The 19,721-nt window shown below is 40.2% G+C and overlaps 1 protein-coding gene across 4 annotated transcripts in view; it reads right to left on the bottom strand.

The window, feature by feature from the left end:
- Positions 1-255: 255 nt before the first annotated feature.
- The window catches only part of btbd10a (BTB (POZ) domain containing 10a), a 20,162-nt gene continuing 696 nt past the window's right edge, over positions 256-19,721 (bottom strand). The window contains exons 2-9 of one of the 4 annotated variants that reach the window (XM_017717680.2): positions 18,540-18,693; positions 11,195-11,391; positions 6,867-7,119; positions 6,496-6,598; positions 4,157-4,277; positions 2,562-2,759; positions 2,204-2,314; positions 256-1,589 (exon numbers count right to left, since the gene is read on the bottom strand). In XM_017717680.2, coding sequence (XP_017573169.1) covers positions 1,273-1,589; positions 2,204-2,314; positions 2,562-2,759; positions 4,157-4,277; positions 6,496-6,598; positions 6,867-7,119; positions 11,195-11,391; positions 18,540-18,640 — 1,401 coding nt within the window. In that variant the 5' untranslated portion in view covers positions 18,641-18,693 and the 3' untranslated portion in view covers positions 256-1,272. Of the gene's footprint in view, positions 1,590-2,203; positions 2,315-2,561; positions 2,760-4,156; positions 4,278-6,495; positions 6,599-6,866; positions 7,120-11,194; positions 11,395-15,355; positions 15,654-18,539; positions 18,694-19,721 lie in introns of those variants that run through there. The other 3 variants (XM_017717679.2, XM_037540722.1, XM_017717678.2) reach the window with 3 other exon arrangements.

Here is a 19,721-nt window from a genome sequence, read left to right on the forward strand (position 1 = left end):
AATGGACTGGCGACCTGTCCAGGGTGTATCCTGCCTTCCGTCCGAAGACTGCTGGGATAGGCTCCAGCATCCCCCCCGCGACCCTGACGGAGAAGCGGCTTAGAAAATGGATGGATGGATGGATGGATGTATGTAATAGCAATGTTAACATTAAAATAACGCTAATGTGTTGTTTACTACCCCGCGACCCTGAGGGAGAAGCGGCTTAGAAAACGTGTGTGTGTGTTTACAATTGCATTTAATGAACCAAAGCAATCAGATTTAAATACCTTTATTAAAATAACATCTTTGAAGCTATAAAACAACAAATGCTACTCTGAACAAAGTTTTCTTTGGAGCAGTGACGTCCCACTACTGCTACAAAAAGAAAGAAAAAATAAGAACAGTACAATAAAAGGTTGTGACATCACTTGTGTACTTTTACATTACTCAGAGGCCATGCATCACAGTGAGGCTCCACAGGTGCTCCACGATAGTGGCTCAGGCTCCGTTCTACCACCATCTTATAGTCTTACAACAGCAACAAAGCGCCACAACCATCATCATGAAATAAAGCAATTAAAACAGCGGTCACCTTTCTCATCCAGTGATAATCTCAGATCCCAATGCATAATTCATAACTGTTACTACCTTGGACAACAGTTACTGGATTGTTTATACTGTAATCTTGGGCCCATCCCCAGGCCTTTGCCCTTCATATGGAAGACTGGGGACCACTGGATTTACCAGACGGACCACTTGGTGGCAAATTTGAAATGTCAGGACTATTGCTATTTCAGTTATCTACTTGAGATATGATTGTGCTGCACTTGTGACATTCTGGTGCTTATTTGAAGCATTGTTTTCAGGTGCCATGTGTGCTTGCATTATTTTAGACAGTCTGACAATCTAGCTGCAGTAGCTTGCTCTGTGACGAACAACTGGCATGATCATGAATAAATAACCAGAGTCATTCTCTACGAGGTGCTGTTCCTCTTTAAACGTATCCAAAGAGCAATTACTGGCTATGTTTCTGGTTTTCCCTCAAGGGAGGTGGGTGGAGGATTTCATTTTCATTAAAACAAAACATCTTTTGCTCTAGAAACTAAACCAACAAGAATCATACTGTGTGCCCTCTGCTCCTCTGCTGCGGCAGCAGACTGGTCTCCGACACTCGTAAGGCAGAAGAGAGGGTCAGAAAGGCAATGTGGTTTTGGCTGCCCATCTGGGGTGGCTCCTCACTGCAGTGATTTGTGTGTGCTGGGGTGGGATTGGCTAGGAGGGTGGCGTGGGTCAGACTGCTGGGGATGGTGCGTCCGGATCAGGATCGTAGTGGTGGCTTGGCTGGGGTTGGTGGTTGGGGAGGATGTCCAGTTCGTCCACCTGAGGCCCGGGGTGCATGACCACCAGCTGATCCTGAGGGATGTCTGCAGCAGCAGCTGCCAAGTTGGTGATGGATTTGCTCTTCACACACTGAAAGTCCACATGGCGGCTCTTGCCCTCTTCTTTTTCCCAGGACATGCGGATGAAGGGCCTCTGCACATAGTTATAGATGACCTCAGGCCGACCGCCAGGACGTTTCTTCACTTTCTCTTTGTAGGTTGGATAGCCTGAGAGGGCGGAGGACCACAAGCACATTTTATTGCATTGCAGAAAAGAATAAATTCTTTTAGGTTGATTAGGGAGGCATCGATATAGAAATGATGGGCTGATACCAATAGGTAATACTGACAAATTGTACAAATTTGGAATACACACACCTGGATTAGCATTACAGAGAAATGTAACATTTATTTGTAGAGAGTTATAAAAATATTTTTAAAGCAAATATCTCCCAATACCAATGCAACTCTGAAATCCTCATCATTTATTTTAAATGTAGTGATAATATAATACAAGTTTCCCAACCCTGGTCCAGGACTACCCCCTGCTCTGCACATTTGGATGTTTTCCTTGACGCTTTTCCAAGAAAACTAATCAGTCAAATATATCTTTTTATTATAAGCCCTTATTCACAAAGTATGGTGTTTGGAGCAGAAAGACGCTGAAATGTTCAAAGCAGAGGTACTCTAAGACCCAGGGTTGGAATGCACTGTAAAGGAGCATTTGAAAACATTCAGAAAGGCATACATTCAACCTGAATCATATGCTGGGAAGTTAATTGGAATTGTGTGGTGAGAACCATTATCACATCACATAACGCATAACACATAACATCTCCTACCTTCAATGCCTAATCTGATTTTCTTCAATCCTCTCTCCTTTAAAACGGACTTGGCTACATCTCGATTCTCGATGTATTTGAAGAACCGATACAGTTTTGTACTGTAGATGACTACAAAAACAGAAGAAAAAAATGAAAATGGGTCATATGGGTAAACACCATGACAACATACAAATGACAGTTCAAAGCTGAGATTAATTCTAAATACAATAAACACAGCAGGTTTTCACTGCTGTTTGTTACAATTAAAGTTTTCTTTCCATTTCATCTTCGTTTCATCTGAAAATTGCACTTGTCTCTATATTTAAACCTCCTATGAAAGGAATATAAATAACACCACACTAATAACAGCACTTACTCTGAGAGTACTCCTCGCCCATCTGTGGTGGGTACTCTTCATCCCAGTCCACCACATCATCATCGGTCAGCACCACAACATGGCACTCCCTCTCTCCACTCTGGGCGCTGGCCACCATTAGCGGCAGCACCATCTCCTCCAGGTATGACTCAAACTGCCTTCGTGCACCGTCGTTGGATAGTTCGTGCATGAGTGCGCCTATTCAAGACACAATAGAACAAACATCTTTTGAAAACCCAGTTTAAACGCCTCTCGTCAGTTAGCACTGCACATTATGCACCAAAATCTGGTACTGCTCAATATAAAATAAAAAAATAACATTAATCTACAATTACGGTAGCAAAATTTATATTTATTAGTACAAACTTAACTATTATTTTATATCGTAAATGATTATATATTGTAATCTAATACAGCAGCAATGTAATAAACATACTGTGTATGTGTTATTATGTACTATACAGTATAGTACTGTGCAAAATTCAGAGGCTACCTTTCTTTAAATTAATTTCCAGTCAAACCAACAATCACTGAGTACAAATTATTAATTTCTTGAGCAATATTTCTGAGAAGATTATTGAAAGATACAAATAAATTTTGGACTACCAAAACTATCACCATCAGTACTTAAATTTCTCCTCTCAACGATGAAAGCTTTAAGCTACACTCTTGCTTCAGATCTGAAAAAAATCCACCAGTTGTGTATGTCCCCATCTCAACACTATGGGTCTGAAAGGATGCGCAGCTGTCAAAAAGCCTCACTGAGAAAACAAAATATACAAAAAAAAAAAAAACATTTTCTAATAAAAACAATGAAAGTATTGGTGTTCTCAGAACAATGGACTGACCACCCCAGAGTCCAGACCTCAGCATCACTGAATGAGTTTGGTATACTTACATTGTGAAAAGCAGAAAATGCAACAGACTTCTAAAACTGAACTTTGGAGTCACAGAGAAATATAAATATATGTAATAAAGGCAAAGAGTGGACACACTAATAGTGAGAAAAATGACATTATATTTATTTGTTGAGGCTTCTGTGTCATTTTCTGTTTTTTCCTCATGCTGAAACAACTTGCTCCGATAAAAAAAATAAAAATGAAAGGGTGGTCTTTTGCATAGCACTACATATAATTGATGAATATACTAAAGCACAGTCATTACAGATGCAAGTACTCTAAAAGTGTGCCATTTGCAGCTGATTATTCCAATGGAGGCACTACACATTACGTCATTTGTCTGTGTTTACCAATATGGATGCAAATTGCCACCATTTTCAATGCCCAGAGACAGAGAAAGCATTTCTCTCAGTAACATGTGCTGACATGCAAAAGGAAAGGTCAGAAGCAGGCATAAATTAACACCAAAGACAATCTGATCAATAGACATTGCGGCCAGTGACCCATATCTGACAGGCACACCAGAAACTATTGACCTATTTCCATTCTCTCCAGGAGTCTTCCACTGGATGCAGACATCCAAGACACAGCACTAATGACTCTATCTGTCTAGCATCCGGCAATCTACACTCCTGACGAATCCTTTTCCACTCAGGGAGACAGCTTGAATTTCAATGCATGTTAACAAATACTCACTCAGGTCCCTGCACTTGATGGTGCTGTAGTCAAAGGAGATGCAGAGGTAGTCACATGCCTCCCTCAGCTCGGGAATGGAGATCCCATCAGGGCAGCGGATTATCCCCGATTTGTAGTAATCCTGCCATGTAAAAAGAGAGAAAGACGCAGGGGGAAAACAAGCGGGCAGCCATTACTGCAGCGGTACTGCACACACATACACAAATAGACACACAGCAGAGTGCAGCAAATGGTTCGTCAGCTACACAACACTGCCCCCTCCCCTCATGCACACTGATGCATTCAAAACCTGCCAAATGGAAAGCACTCGAATGCACAAACAATATGGAGTGCAACAGTCCCTACAAAAAAGGAGCTCAATAGGGGCTGAGTGGTTCTGCAAAGTGGGGCTCGAGCATTTCTCCAAGCTCTCAGCGCATCCTCGTTTTCTACTGCCCTGAGCTTCATGATGGAAATGCCCATAATAAAAGCAAAGGACTTAGAAAGGAGCCAGAACTGCTACAGTGTTGGCTCACGACAGTTCCCCCTAATCTACTTCCCAGCACAGCTCGCTGTAGCATAAACAATTTCTTATTAATATCCAGAAAACAGCCTCAAACAGACTTTCCTTTTACTATTCAAAGACGACAAACAAGCACATAGCTAAACAAGAAAGTGAGGGAGAGGGTTACCTTTTTCTCTTGCTGTGTGTCTCTGGATGCTAAAGAAAACTGAGTGATCACGCGAGCACAGAAATGAAAACAGCAGCACGCTGTGCCGTATTAGTAGCTTATCCTCGAAAAGAGGCGTTGCATAACACTACACTGATTATCTTTGCTGCATTTCCTCTCTCTCTCTCAAAAAAAAAAGCAAACAAAGAAAAAAAAACCAAACCCATAACCCTCAACATGACCAATTTAGTCTAGTACGGCCCAGGCGACTTTTCACACAAGTGCAAATATTATACACTATATAAATATGATTTTAAAAAGCAGTGATTTCAAAACGTCTCCGAGGCTTATGGAAAAACTACAATTGCATGTCCCATTTGACAACATCATGCTTCAAAGCCGCTTTGTCAAGTTCAGCACCAGCAAGCAGCCCAGAAGCTTCATGAACAGACAAACCTCTCACTGCTAGAGCTGCCCAATAACAGCACAAACCAGAAAGGGAAAGTTCATAAATAAACTTGCTTTGTAAGTTAAAACACCTGCAGATTGTTTTTGATAACTTAATTGGGTTTATTTAGCAACTCTAGATAGTTGCTAAGGTGTTGCTACAAGGTTGCTATGGTACTCCAGCTTGTTATTAGGGTGTTGATTGGTGTTTGTCAAGGTGTTATGCCATTGCTATGGTAATTCAGGTTGTTGCCAAGGTGTTGCTAAGCCGTTGCTATGGTATCCCAGGTGGCTGCTAAAGTGTTGTTAGGCAACCGTTCTATTATCCCAGGTGGTTACAAAGATGTCGCTAGACCATTGCTATGCTATTCCAAGTAACTGCTAAGGTGTTGCTAAACCAATGCAATGCTATCCCATGTAATTATTGACATGCTGCTAAGTTGTTGCTGTGAACAAACACTGCACAAAAACTGTATGTCTGATGAGTTAAAAAAGCAACCTATTCAGGTGTAGTTACACAATTCAGTAAAGTACAGAAAAACAATAAGAGGAAAACAAAGAACGGTAAGTTGGCTCGAAAAACATTAACATTAACAACTATTGAAGTCAATCTGAAATCAAAATTGCCCTTTTAAACCCTGTTAATGTTAAACACAATTTATCATATCACAGACAAAACTATTGCTTTAATGTAATCTTCAATTAAAATCTTAATTCTACCCATCTCTAAAACATCTGACTTTTGATTACATCACCGCACACCAGCAGGTGGGGAAATTATTAACTAATAATATCTTGCTTCACCTCCACTTCCCACTACCACCACCACCTAATAAGAGATATTAGCTCAGAGACCCTCCCTGATACCATGTTTCACTCAAAAACACCAAGGCACTAGAATATCTGATTCTGCTAGAAAACAAGAAGGACCTAAACAGAGACCACAGCCCCCAGCGTAAGCATGATTTATCCCTGGACATCAACAGGCCTTAACACCAGACACTCTGCCTAAATCTTTGCCAAACTAAATCAGCAGCACACTTTGCTGATTCTCCATCTTTCCTTTTAAAACACTGTGAATCACTGCAATGAGCTTGAAAAAGAGCCCCTATATGCTGAAGTCATGAGGATTGTGATACTGCAGTCTAATCCAACACTTAATCAATATGCATTAAACACAGTCTAAGCAGGATATTTAAAACCTCAATAAAGACAAAGATTTCTAAAGCAAAGTGCACTCACCAGAATGGCTCGGAATACGGTAGAGCTGATGCCCTCTGCGACTTCATACTCCCCCTTCTCATTGGGCCGTGTGAAATTATACTCCCTCCCAGCTCCAAACATTCTGCCAAACACATTGTTGCTATTTCAGGATTTTTTTTTTCAATTACAATCAAAATAAACTTATTAAACATATAAAGATCCAAGTGAAGACACAAGCTCTAATCGAAGACAACAGGGCCCTGTACAAGCATTAATGCAACATGCATATTTCTCTTAAGCCTTCTAGATGACACACAACAAATACAAATACTAACATTACAAATGAAAAACAAACAAACAAACAAACAAAAAAACAAAAAACAAAATCAGATTCAGAAAAACAGTCTCACCTGCCCAGCATGGTGTTGGGCTGAGCTGTGAAGATTGCAGGGTCAACAACAAAGCGCGTGTTGTCCACAATAAGGGTGACCCTCTCTGCAGTCCTGATACTGCGGGAGCCCTCCTTGGCAGTTTCATACACATAAATCATGTCCGAGCCATGAGATTTACCATGGGAATCTCCACAGATAGAGCCGGAGGAGCAGCCCTTCTGAGGCCTGGGGCTCGTTGATCTCAACCATGAGCCCACTTCTCTGTCTCGATCTGTGGAAAGGGGGAAAAAAAAGTCAAGAGACAACCATCATCAATGCATTTAATAACAATAACAAAACAACAACAAATGTAATAATAAACAAATATAATAATAATAACAATAATAATAACAATAATAAGTGCAGTCCAATGGTAATTGGAAAGTTGTTTTGGCTCTGTACTCTAGCAAATTAGATTAGAAAGGAACCAATGAACAAGATAAAAGCTTTAAGAAGAACCACAAATTCCAGTACTTGGTTGTAATTCCTGTAACATACCCATTTTCAACTGCTGTTTTAACTTTTTCCAAGCCTTTCCTTCAGCTATTAGTCTCCTGAACTAATTTGTTTTTCCACTTTATTTGGAGTGTCCAAATTAATATCTTTTTACCTGAAAGGTCAATGAACATGTAACAGGTCTAATACAGACCATCTCAACATCCTCAACAAGCTTTTATAGATATGCTACTGTAACTGGACTTTACCTGGATTAGGTTGAAGTTAAGGTTAGTGTTATTAGAGCCAGGGTCAGGGTCAGTCTTAGGTTTTGGGTTGAGGGCCAGGGTTTGGATCAGGTTTTGTGTAATGGAAATAACATTAAGTCTACTTCATGTAACATATCAATAATACAACTACTTAGTTTAAGTAATGTAACAGTACATCTTCAAGATATTTACCTTAATGTATTCAAATGCTTCACTACTGCTATTTCACTGATATGTTGTGTTACTGATACACTGTTAAAAGTTTATTAATCATTTACAAAGGATCATTCAGAATAGTGTTACCAAAAAGCATCTCATCTTTTGAAACTGAAAGACTCTGACAGGACCTGAACCAGAATAAGATCTGTAGGTACCACTTTAGTATTCATTCATTTGCTGGTAGTCTTCACTGAGCCAGTTCAACAGCAAGCATGTCATGTTTTAAAGTTGAGGTGATATGCTTAGGATAATTATTATTAAATCACTTTGTATAGGTTAATCGCCTTCCCATCAGTCCATAAGATTATCATCTGAGAACATGATTTTGTTTTAGCAAATCATAACTCCTTGCCTTTCTGTTTTAGAGGCTCTGCAGTTTTTCACATCTTGTGGTAAACCAAAGGTCATGTTATTCTTCTTTTCGGTGTGACAATTGTTTACATCCTGCACAGCATCCTGCACATGCTGATCAGGTTTTTATTATGACTGAAATTATTCTTCTGCCCTCCACAAACCTCCATCTGTCAGACTGTTTGCCTAGTTCAAAACTTCAAAACAACGGACACTGGCACAGCTAATGTTTTGGCATTATCTCTGAATTATGTCTTTTCAGTCTGCTTTACTGACATCTCTGATCCTCATGTTGCAAGATATCAACAGCAGACTCCAGATGTCACATACAGAATCAAGGCTAGTACTTTTATTAGCTCTCTTGTGCATGAATCAATGATGCAAAAACATCCAGGTAAGGAACAACTGCAAAGCCAATTTCCATATTACAGTTCCCTGAAATAGCAGGATTATTTATAAAAGAGGGTTGTAATTCTTTTGTGCTGCTGGAGTACAGAGCCAAAACAACACAAACAGTGCCAGTTACTTATTTATGCTCTAAAATTTGTTGGGCGTCATATTCAGTCATACTCATAGACAGGATTCATATTTCATTTTGATACAATACAGTGATGTCTCTGTTTAATACATTTCTCAAAATAGCAAAAATATAGCCTAAATATGCATCTTACGCTAATGTATCTATTCATATAAACATACAATATATGAGAATGAGTTAGGAAAACCCCTGCTCTGCCAATCAGATGGTTTTATTAGTAGCACAGTAGCAATGAATATGTGCTTTATGATGTCCCATTTTAACACACTTGCTATGAGAAAATGATGCAATATAATGTAACGTATTGTTGCAGCCCTAATCTACAACCCCAATTACAATGAAGTTGGGACGTTGTGTAAAACATAAATAAAAACAGAATACAATGATCTGCAAATCATTTCCAACATATATTCAATTGAATACACTACAAAGACAAAATATTTAAATGTTCAAAACGGATAAACTATTGTTTTTTGCAAATTCACTCATTTTGAATTTAATGCCTGCAACACCTTCCAAAGAAGTTGGGACAGGAGCATGTTTACCACTGTGTTACACCACCTTTCCTTTTAACAACACTCAGTAAGCATTTGGGAACTGAGGACACTAACTGTTGAAGCTTTGTAGGTGGAATTCTTTCCTATTCTTGCTTGATGTACAACTTCAGTTGATCAACAGTCCGGGATCTTAGTTCGTATTTTCGCTTCATAATGCGCCACACATTTTCAATGGGAGACAGGTCTGGACTGCAGGCAGGCCAGTCTAGTACCTGCACTCTTTTACTACGAAGCCACGCTGTTGTAACACGTGCAGAATGTGGCTTGGCATTGTCTTGCTGAAATAAGCAGGACGTCCCTGAAAAAGACGTTGCTTGGATGGCAGCATATGTTGCTCCAAAACCTGTATGGACCTTTCAGCATTAATGGTGCCTTCACAGATGTGCAAGTTACCCATGCCATGGGCACTAACACACCCCCACACCATCGGAGATGCTGGCTTTTGAACTTTGCGCTGATAACAATCAGGACAGTCCTTTTCCTCTTTGGCCTGGAGGACACAATGTCCATGATTTCAAAAACAATTTGAAATGTGGACTCGTTAGACCACAGGACACTTTTCCACTTTGCATCAGTCCGTCTCAGATGAGCTCGGGCCCAGAGAAGCTGGCGGCGTTTCTGGGTGTTGTTGATCTATGACTTTCGCTTTGCATGGCAGAGTTTTAACTTGCACTTGTAGATGGAAAGACAAACTGTGTTCGCTGACAGTGGATTTCTGAAGTGTTCCTGAGCCCATGTGATAATATCCGTTACAGAATGATGACGGTTTTTAATGCAGTGCCTCCTGAGGGATCGAAGGTCACAGTTATTCAATGTTGGTTTTCTGACTTGCCGCATACTTGCAGAGATTTCTCCAGATTCTCTGAATCTCTTGATGATATTATGGACTGTAGATGATGAAATCCCTAAATTCCTTCCAATTGCATGTTGAGAAACGTTGTTCTTAAACTGTTGGACTATTGGCTCAAGCAGTTGTCCACAAAGTGGTGAACCTCGCCCCATCCTTGCTTGTGAACGACTCAGCCTTTCAGGGATGCTACCTTTATACCCAATCATGACACTCACCTGTTTCCAATTAACCTGTTCACCTGTGGAATGTGCAAAACAGGTGTTTTCTGTTGCCCCTGTCCCAACTTCTTTGGAGGTTGCAGGCATCAAATTCAAAAAGAGTGAATATTTGCAAAAAACAAAGTTTATCCGTATGAACATGAAATATCTTGTCTTTGTAGTGTATTCAATTGAATATAAGTTGAAAAGGATTTGCAAATCATCGTATTCTGTTTTTATTTATTTCATTGGAATTGGGGTTGTATATAATAGAAGATTAATGGTATAATACTAACCACGATACAATGATGCAATACCATATAAAGACATGTTACAGCCCTAATTATGGGGGTATACTAGGCCTGAAAGGTATACCTGTATAAAATGAATACCAGTATGACATGATATGTATTTTGCCACACTGTAGATCCTGTCATAAGCCCTAAACAGCAAACCACAAAAAACACCCAAGGCAAACTAACCATGAGCATGAACAGCTTAAATAGATCTTATAAACTCAAAAATAAGCGCATTTTAGACCAAAAGAGCTAACTGCACTGCTGAGGGCAAATTGTGATCGAGTGAGGAGGTATAAACAATAAACCATGATAAAGCTGCAAACTGTCTCATGGTGGTTGGTTAGTTAAGATTAATATTAAGGACTACTTCTACTACTACTATTACTACTACTACTAATAATAATAATAATTAGATATCATCATCATCATCATCATCATCATCATCATTATTATTATTATTATATTATTATTATTATTGCTGTTGTTGAAATCTTGACATCATACCGCTATCACCTGAAAACACATGCACAGACATTATGGCTTGGCATGATGGCAAGTATGCTTAGGATGAATTGGGTTGTCCCTGTCTCACCGCTGAGCTGCTGTCGTGTAGGTGAGGTAACGTTTCTGATGCAGGGTGTGAGCTGGCCCTCAGCTCTCTCGTGGGATGAGTCCCTGGAGCGGTCTCCAGAGCGACGCCTCTCCCTGCAGCGCTCCAGGCCACTGCTGGCCCCATGTCCATGACTCATTCTCACCGCCTCAGCCTCCAGCTGAGAACCCCGGGGCTGACTACTGCAGCAACGCACAAACACAGGTGCACAAGAGGCAGAAGTCAGACAGAACCATGAGGAAATGCATGCGCACACTAACCTATAATGAGGAAGTGGGGTGACTGAGTGCATTGCTGCAGTCTGGAATACGCAGCAACAGTCTGCAGTAAACTAGACTGAACTGAACTACTGCAGTTTAACAAATGCTGTAAAATGGCCAAGACTGCGGCGAGAACAAATTAATGTGAAACATACGTCTTCAGTACTGCGCAAAGGTCAGGAAACACTGTTCATTTGTTACTCTCCTTGATAAAAGCTCATGCCATAAGGCATTAAGAGATTTTGGGTCTATAGCCATGCTACAATCAAGAGTGCCATTCATATTCACCTTTTTCCTCAAGTTTTTGAACCCCACACCATAGAGCACGTTCAGCATAATGGTAGGCACATAAATACTTTATGTAATTTTTTGAACACTTTTTAAAGTGTTTTTTAAAACAGTTATTTAATTTTACACAAAAGCCTCAACAACTAAACATTTTTTCAGTATTTATTGTGTCCATTGTTTTTGCCGTTATACAGCTTCCATTCTTATTAGGAGACTCATTCCAGTTTTTCAAAGAAATCTAGAAGGATATTTTATAGTTTCGATCTTCGAAGCATTCGGTTGCATTTTCTGCTCCTCACAATTCAAGTCATTTTAAACCCACTCGTTGATGCTTAAGTCTAGACCCTGGGAGGTCTGTTCATTGCTCTCAGAACACCAGCATTTTATTTGCTTGATTTACATATTTCCTCCTTTTTCTGTATATTACCTTTTCTCAGTAACCACTACACATCCTTTCAGACCCACAGCGTTGAGTTGTCTTTTCTCAGTGGAAAGATGGAGAGAAACATCTGTTTTTTTTTGTTGTTTTTTTTTTAATGTTTAGCAAGAGTGGAGCTTAAGTGTCTCCTAGCTCTCAAATATGAAACCTTTAAGTAATATCATAAACTCTGGTTCAGGAAAGGCGGCACGGTGGCGTGGTGGGTAGCGCTGTCGCCTCACAGCGAGGAGGGCCTGGGTTCGATTCCCCGGCCGGGTGATCAGGGTCCTCTCTGTGTGGAGTTTGCATGTTCTCCCCGTGTCTGCGTGGGTTTCCTCCAGGTTCTCCGGTTTCCTCCCACAGTCCTCCCAAAGAGATGCAGTCGGGCCTATTGGACATGCTAAATTACTCCTGGGTGTGAGTGACTGTCTGTGTCTGTCTGTCTGTCTGCCCTGCAATGGACTGGTGACCTGTCCAGGGTGTATCCTGCCTTCCGCCCAATGACTGCTGGGATAGGCTCCAGCACCCCCCGCGACCCTGACGGAGAAGCGGCTTAGAAAACGGATGGATGGATGGTTCAGGAAACTCTTGTTTTTTCACTTATTATGTTTCCCCTTTCTAATCAAGTGAGTTGCCTTATATCTAACCTCCTGAGAAACAGCACTAGAAAAAAAGAATACCTTGTTATTAATGCCAATTTTGACTGCAAATTACATAAATGAATGATATTCTCTTGACTTCTGCACAGTACTGTACACATCTATATACAAATTTGAATGGCTGTAGCTTAGTGCTTTTTTTCAATTCCACTCAAAATAAACTTATTAAACGTGTAAAGATCCAATTTCCACTAATTAACAAGTCATGAGCTTGAGCCCTGTGTCCTTGACCAAGTCACTGACCCAAATCGACACTGCCAATGTATTTAGATGCCCTTCAACTACTTTACAAAAAAGCTAAATAACAAACACAAATACTTGACATGAGAGCACACATAACTATGGTATGGACAATGTAACCTTTGGTAGGTGATGACACTGATTATGATATTGATGAATTTCAGTCTGACTTACTGCTTACAGTAATGCTGCAGACATTGAAAATTAACTATTTTAAACAATGGATAGTGCAAATTGTGCAACATTAACAAGTACAGATCCTAACTAGGGTATCATTTAGGACCACTTCTAAAAGCAACCAACCCTTCTGTGTGGAATGCAGACCCTATTTTTAATAAAATGTGTCTTAATCTTTAGGGACCACATTACACAATATGATGACGCTTGTGACCCAGTAAAAGCCCTTGGGGCAAGGGCGCAAGAGCACAGAGTGAAGATGAACAGCTTTGGCATAAAGACTGGAGTTCAAAACATTTCCCTTTGTCATCCTCACAGAGAGAGACATCCGCTTGTTCCTTTCCAGGCCCACACAAACACTAGCCTACCACAAACCCAGTCAAGCGTTTGGGGGCCCAAATTTTCTGCTGGTTGAATAGATGAATAGGCTGGAAATAGTACTCATATTAGTGGAGTGAAAGTCTTTGACCCCATCCAGCTTCCTGGGTTTCTGCTTCCTTGCACTACAGAACGAGCCAAATGCCATCTGACCCCATTAACCAACTCAAGCATGTGGCCATCAGCCAGATTTTTTTTAATCAGAGCACTGTTATACCTCACACCAGCTAAAAATTGAAAACATGAATGTGGTATATAAATGCATGTTATAGGATACGCTCTGTCTATCCATAACAGCAAAGACGTTTTCTGTAGAACATCTGGAAGAGATGCTATGGGAGTGATTAATTTGTCTCTAAGCAAAGTACAAGCTTTGTTATGACTGGTCAACACAGAGAAGCCTACCACACAAACTCATGTCCTCTAACTGCCAACATATATAATTGCATTAAAAAGTTTGACCCCCCCCCCTCCCCCCTCTGGCTGAATTCCATTTTTATGGTTTTCTAAATGGAAATTAAATACAAACCCCTTCACAATCACTCTTTCATTCAACATTTTGGGGGGGGGGGCACGGCAATAAAAAGTGTGCGCTAAAATTTGCAAACATGTTAAAAAAACATTCAAAGCCTTCAAAACATTGCATTAAAATGTAAAACTGCACTGCTGGTCTCTTATGAGTGGCTCTCATTTGCTGTATTTCATGGAAACCAGTCAATGGTAAAAAATCTGAGTGCATCCTATCAGAGTAAAGTGGGAAGGGAGGGGCAGGACTTCTCCTGTGCAGGCACTCAGGCTCAGATGACTGAGCTTTTTCTTTTCCAGTCACTTATAAATCACAGAATTTGCATCTGTAGCTCTACAAACTAGTACCCAGTGGTAAATAATAAGAGCTCTACAGAATCAAGACATTTTGAGCACATAAAATAATGAAAATAAAATCTTCAAGAGACCTTAAGATGAAAAACCTGAACGGAATCTGCTTATAAAACTTTGAAGCGTTACACAAACCTAGCAGGAACCAGTTTCCATATCTTGGTATCTTGTATTTCTGTGTTTCCTCTATAATTAGCTGGAGGTTTCAAATCATGTATGATGGAAGCAAGAAAACACTAAAGTATGCATAATTTATTTCACTCGACCTTGAAAAACTGGCATAACAACCAAGAGATTTTTACACCTTATCTAATGTAGGTCGAGTATCTCAGACATCCTTACATTCAGGAATCCTGGCAGTCTGAGCTGTGCTGCCCCCTATTGTTACTACTCACGGGTCTGAGCTGTGCTGTGCTCTGCTCTCCACCCTCAAGGTGTCAAAGTCACACTCAGTGAGAGCCTCATCGGCTAGTCCTGAAAACGAGTCGAGTTGAGGACCTTTTTCTGCGCGCACTCGTTCCTCTAGCGCTCTAACGGGGACGGGACGCGTTGTGTTACTTAAAGAGAAAGTCACATCAATAATTCATCGCTCGCTGAGTCTGCTGCTCTTAACGCTGAGCGGATCGACTGAGGTTAGAGTCCGCACCTGCTTTACAATCGCTCAAACAAAAGGACACGAGGCATCGACAGAATAATTCATTTAACGTGGTAGCCGTGCGTCCCCTTTCGAAGCTAATCACTGCATAGCTACGCATACCACCCCACAAACGCACGCGCGCGCGCGCGCGCTCTCATCGGACACCGCGCGAGCGCCTCTTTCTCTCCTTTGTTCCCCCGGTCCACCTACCCGTCCGCCTCGCCCGGTGACCGAAAGCCGAAGCAGCAGCTCGGGAGCAGCTGGGGGACGATGGCTCGCAGGACTCTCGCGCCTTCACACCACGCAGGCTTGCCCGCGCGCTCAGCATCCTCGGGCATTCCTTTCAAACTTCAGCATATTTCGAGCACGCTCGGGCTGAGCAGGCTCGCGCTGCCGCTGCCGCTGATGCTGCTGCTGCGAGGCGGGCACGGTGCTTCTGCTGCCGCTCGGTGGCACGATAACCCGGAGCAGCGCCTGCCTGTTTGAATGGCTGCTCTCTGTGACACGGAGACGGAGCCGGGCTGACGTAGACGGAGCCCTAAAAATACATCCATTAAACACAAAAACGTGCTCCCCCCCTCTAACAGCCCACCGGGCACTTCTCCTAGAACACTATCGCTGCTATGCACATTAGCATATAAGAGTTTATATAAAAAAAAAATACGATTTTATGCACGTAGAAAAAACTGTATGCATTTCATTTTATACGTCTCAGTAAATGCAAGGGGGCGTTTTTAATACCTTATCTTGGACCACTCTAAACCTTATATCAAAAGCCAGCGTTCAAAAGTTTGGAATCACCCGTCATAATAATAACTGCTGATTTTTAATTCGACTCGCACAGTGTTGACTGAAGTCCTAAATGCTATAGGCTTTCTAGGAACACAAAGTTTGTAAATGAGAAATAATGTTCTGTGATTATTTACTTCTAGTAATTTCTTGATGTAGATTTGATCACTTTCAAATATGAGGCATTCTGCGTGTTCATTTTATTCTAACTTAATTCTCATCGTTATATGACTCTCTCAGTCATTATGCCACCATTTTTAGCTCTGGTTGAAATATGTCAAGCATTATTTTACAAATGGAATCTAAATAATTGTGTGGCTTGAAATGCCATTCAACTTGCTTGTCTCGAGAGACACTGTAGTCTAAATGTTCAGATCTGTTCCGAATTTTCCTTCGTTGCTCATAACGCAGCATACTTGACTTCATTCAACATGTCGCAGGAAATGTGATTAGCATTGTTGACCACACTTACACAATAATAACAACCAAAGGAATCGTGCCACAAAATGAACACCTGAACACAACGATCTGATCTGATCACTTTGCAAAGGAAACCATGGAGAGACAGGAGATGCTGTGGTTGGTTAGTGTAGTGGGTAACAGCTCTGCCTTCTATGCTGTAGACTGGGGTTCAATCCACCACCAGGGCAAGCACCCTACACTATACCAATAAGAGTACTTGGGCAAGACTCCTAACACCACCTTGGCCTGCCTGTGTAAAATGATCAAACTGTAAGTCACTCTGGATAAGAGTGTCTGCTAAATGCCATAAATGTAAATGTAAAGTGCTAAAAAGTTCCAACAAAGGGAAAAATGACTGGGATGTGATTATGGCACATATTTAGAGAGGTTTAAAAGGATGCAGACTAACACTGACAAAAGAGAAAACGGTGTAATGAGCCGTGACTCAGGCAAAATCAATATTTTCTTGTCTTTTGTGACCATCCTAACCATGAATGGAAAAAACCCTAAAGATAAACGCATAAAATAGTTATTATCAAAGATACAAAATATAATGTATACTAGTAATATCACAGTACTGCGAAAGGAACAATGTAGAAAAAGGGGGTCCGAATCTTTCACCAGCGACCTTGAGCCCTCGAGAGCTCCTTTCTATTTAATTACTGTTAATTCCTATATGAAAGTACGTGTGTGAAAAGGGGTTAAGTATATTACATCTAGTTTCAAAAGACACAAAGAAAGCCCTTGAAAGAGTTTAACAAGGAAAAGTACAACGAAAGCACTTTTAGCACATAATGCCTTCATTTACCCCGGTTTACACAAGCTCATATGTGTAGTAATCAAGCATATCATTATACAGCTTATCTTTATATGACAATTTCCTAAAGTTCAATTGACAGACCACACCTTCCTTTTAACAAAAGATCTGTAATATGAAATACTGTATATATACACACATGACTGTAGCATAGCAGAAGATATTCATGAGTTAACATACGTTGCTTATTGCCCCAGCCACTACATTTCACATTTTAGCCACTACAAATGCAGAGCCTGTGAACGGAGTACCCACAGAGACTTTTTTCCCCTTTTAACAAACCACCAAGCTGAATTTTCATAGATTTCACAAATATCCACCATTAATAATAAACCACTACTTTTCACTCTCCTGCATGAGACCCAGAGCCTGACTGGTCAGACACAGAACTAATTCCATTGTGCTATGTAGGTGAAGACTTTAATAATGTTTTTTTAAAGAAACACCTGACAGTTGTTTTTGCTACTGAGGCATGTTTGTTCATTTTAAAATAATGTATACATGACAAATATGTTTCTATAATCCTAGCCATGATTTCTTAATGTATGCAAGTAGTATAAACAAGTTTATGCTGTAACAAAAGTGTGTTAGTCTTAAGGTTCAAGGCAAAGAACGGATTCCCTACATGTGTCCCACTCACACACAACCTTAATCTTCAGCTCCTTCTGTTACTAACAGGTGTTAATACATTTAGCTCCTCAAAAGCTTAATCAAACCAGCCACAACAATGGAATAAAATCTGCTGTTCTGACAGACTCCACACACATAGCTGTAGATCCTACATAAAAATCAAGATCAAACATGAATAAGTTGAAGAAAATGTATGCATTTCTAACAATATCACAATATCACTAATATCACTAACAGCGCATTTGATCTTAGAATAGAGGTTCTCATTTCTGGTCTTGTGAACCTACTTCTTCTGTACAGTTTAATGTTTTCTATCCTCAGTACTCATTTATTAGAATTATAAAGTGTCTTTCATAAGTTACATCTAGTAAATTATGGAACCTAAAACCTGAGAACTCTGTCTTGGACAAGTGAAGTATCCTCAAGAAATCTGTGGTTGAGGAATTAAGGATGACTCATCATGGTGTGTGCAGACATTTAATGAAAATGTTATGCCACTTGTTATTCTCAGATATCTGCGTAGCACCATTATCTGTTCACATGTAATCACATTCCCTGTGATTGTGGGAACTACCTTCTTCAGATTAATTACATTTTTGTGGCACTGGTAACCGTAATTGAAAACTCTATACAATGAAGTATTTTTTGTGCTGGCACTGCACAAAACAAAAAAAAAAAAAAAAAAAGACTTCCTACCTTGAGTGTCTGTAAACTCGTCGAGTTCGGCAACTTGTTCTCTGCTCGCAGTTTTCAGTGTCACTGGAGTTGCTGTCATAAGAGATGGGACGCGCAGCCATCGTTCCAGATTAAACTGTCTTATTGCAGTTGATGGGTCAGCAAGTGGCATGCCCTACCAATGAAAAATAAAAATTAGTCAGCTACATACACGCATTCAAAGGGCTCGCATTGGTCTAGCTTTTACTTATTTTAAATTATTCAGAAAGCAAAATCTCCAAAACATACACAGCAAGTTAATCAACCATTTACAAACAGAAGTAATACACTCAGCAACCTTTCTTCTCAGAAAGCTCTACCTTGAACTTCCACCCAATGAACACTTCTTCAGGTGTGCAAATACAGACGCTGTGCTCTGCTGAAGCTGATCTTTAATTAAGGGCTAAAGGACGGCTAACACAATCTGGGCATCAACAGATGGACTAAAGTCTAACTGTACACCAGCAAGGTGGAGCTACAAGGAGGGGGGTTCTAATGAAGTGTACACTGAATGTACAATTAAAACCCTATATGCATTTTGAGCAAAATATTGTGTATTTATACTTTGGTAATGTCCAAAAAGTGCAGAGCTATGATGAAAAATATTTTCATGGGAATTCCAGCAGTTTTTCACAGTTTTTTTGCACAACCAAATAATTACAATGCAACAAAATCATTCAGAGAGGATTGATATGAAATTCTAGAGAAACTTTGAGTCCGAATTTTTCACAACGTCGATGATAGGAACCCTACGTCTATAAGCTTAATGCCTGTAAAAGCTACATCAGAAAAGTTAACAAATGAATAGGTTATGAGTATACTGCCTGATACTGCCTATACTGTTGTTTTATGATAGCTTTTTTTTTTTATTTCTTTTTTAAATCCATTCATGGCAGAGAGGTAAATGCGTGTCATCATTAGGTAAAATAGTTCCGGATGAAAACCTTCTGTTTCAATCATCAACATTACATGTAAAATCTCAGAAGAGATATGCAGTTTCATTGGTCGTTTGGACAGTAAATAAAATGGTTATATTTGCAATGCAGACACTACAACCCCTGGTTCCTACAACCACAATTATAAAGAAATCCAAGAAAGTGAGTTATGCTTCTACAAACTTCTACAATGAAACATTTCACAATAAACCACTCTGGATGACTTTGT

This window comes from Pygocentrus nattereri, chromosome 8 (assembly GCF_015220715.1).
Source record: "Pygocentrus nattereri isolate fPygNat1 chromosome 8, fPygNat1.pri, whole genome shotgun sequence".
NCBI classification, from domain to species: domain Eukaryota; kingdom Metazoa; phylum Chordata; class Actinopteri; order Characiformes; family Serrasalmidae; genus Pygocentrus; species Pygocentrus nattereri.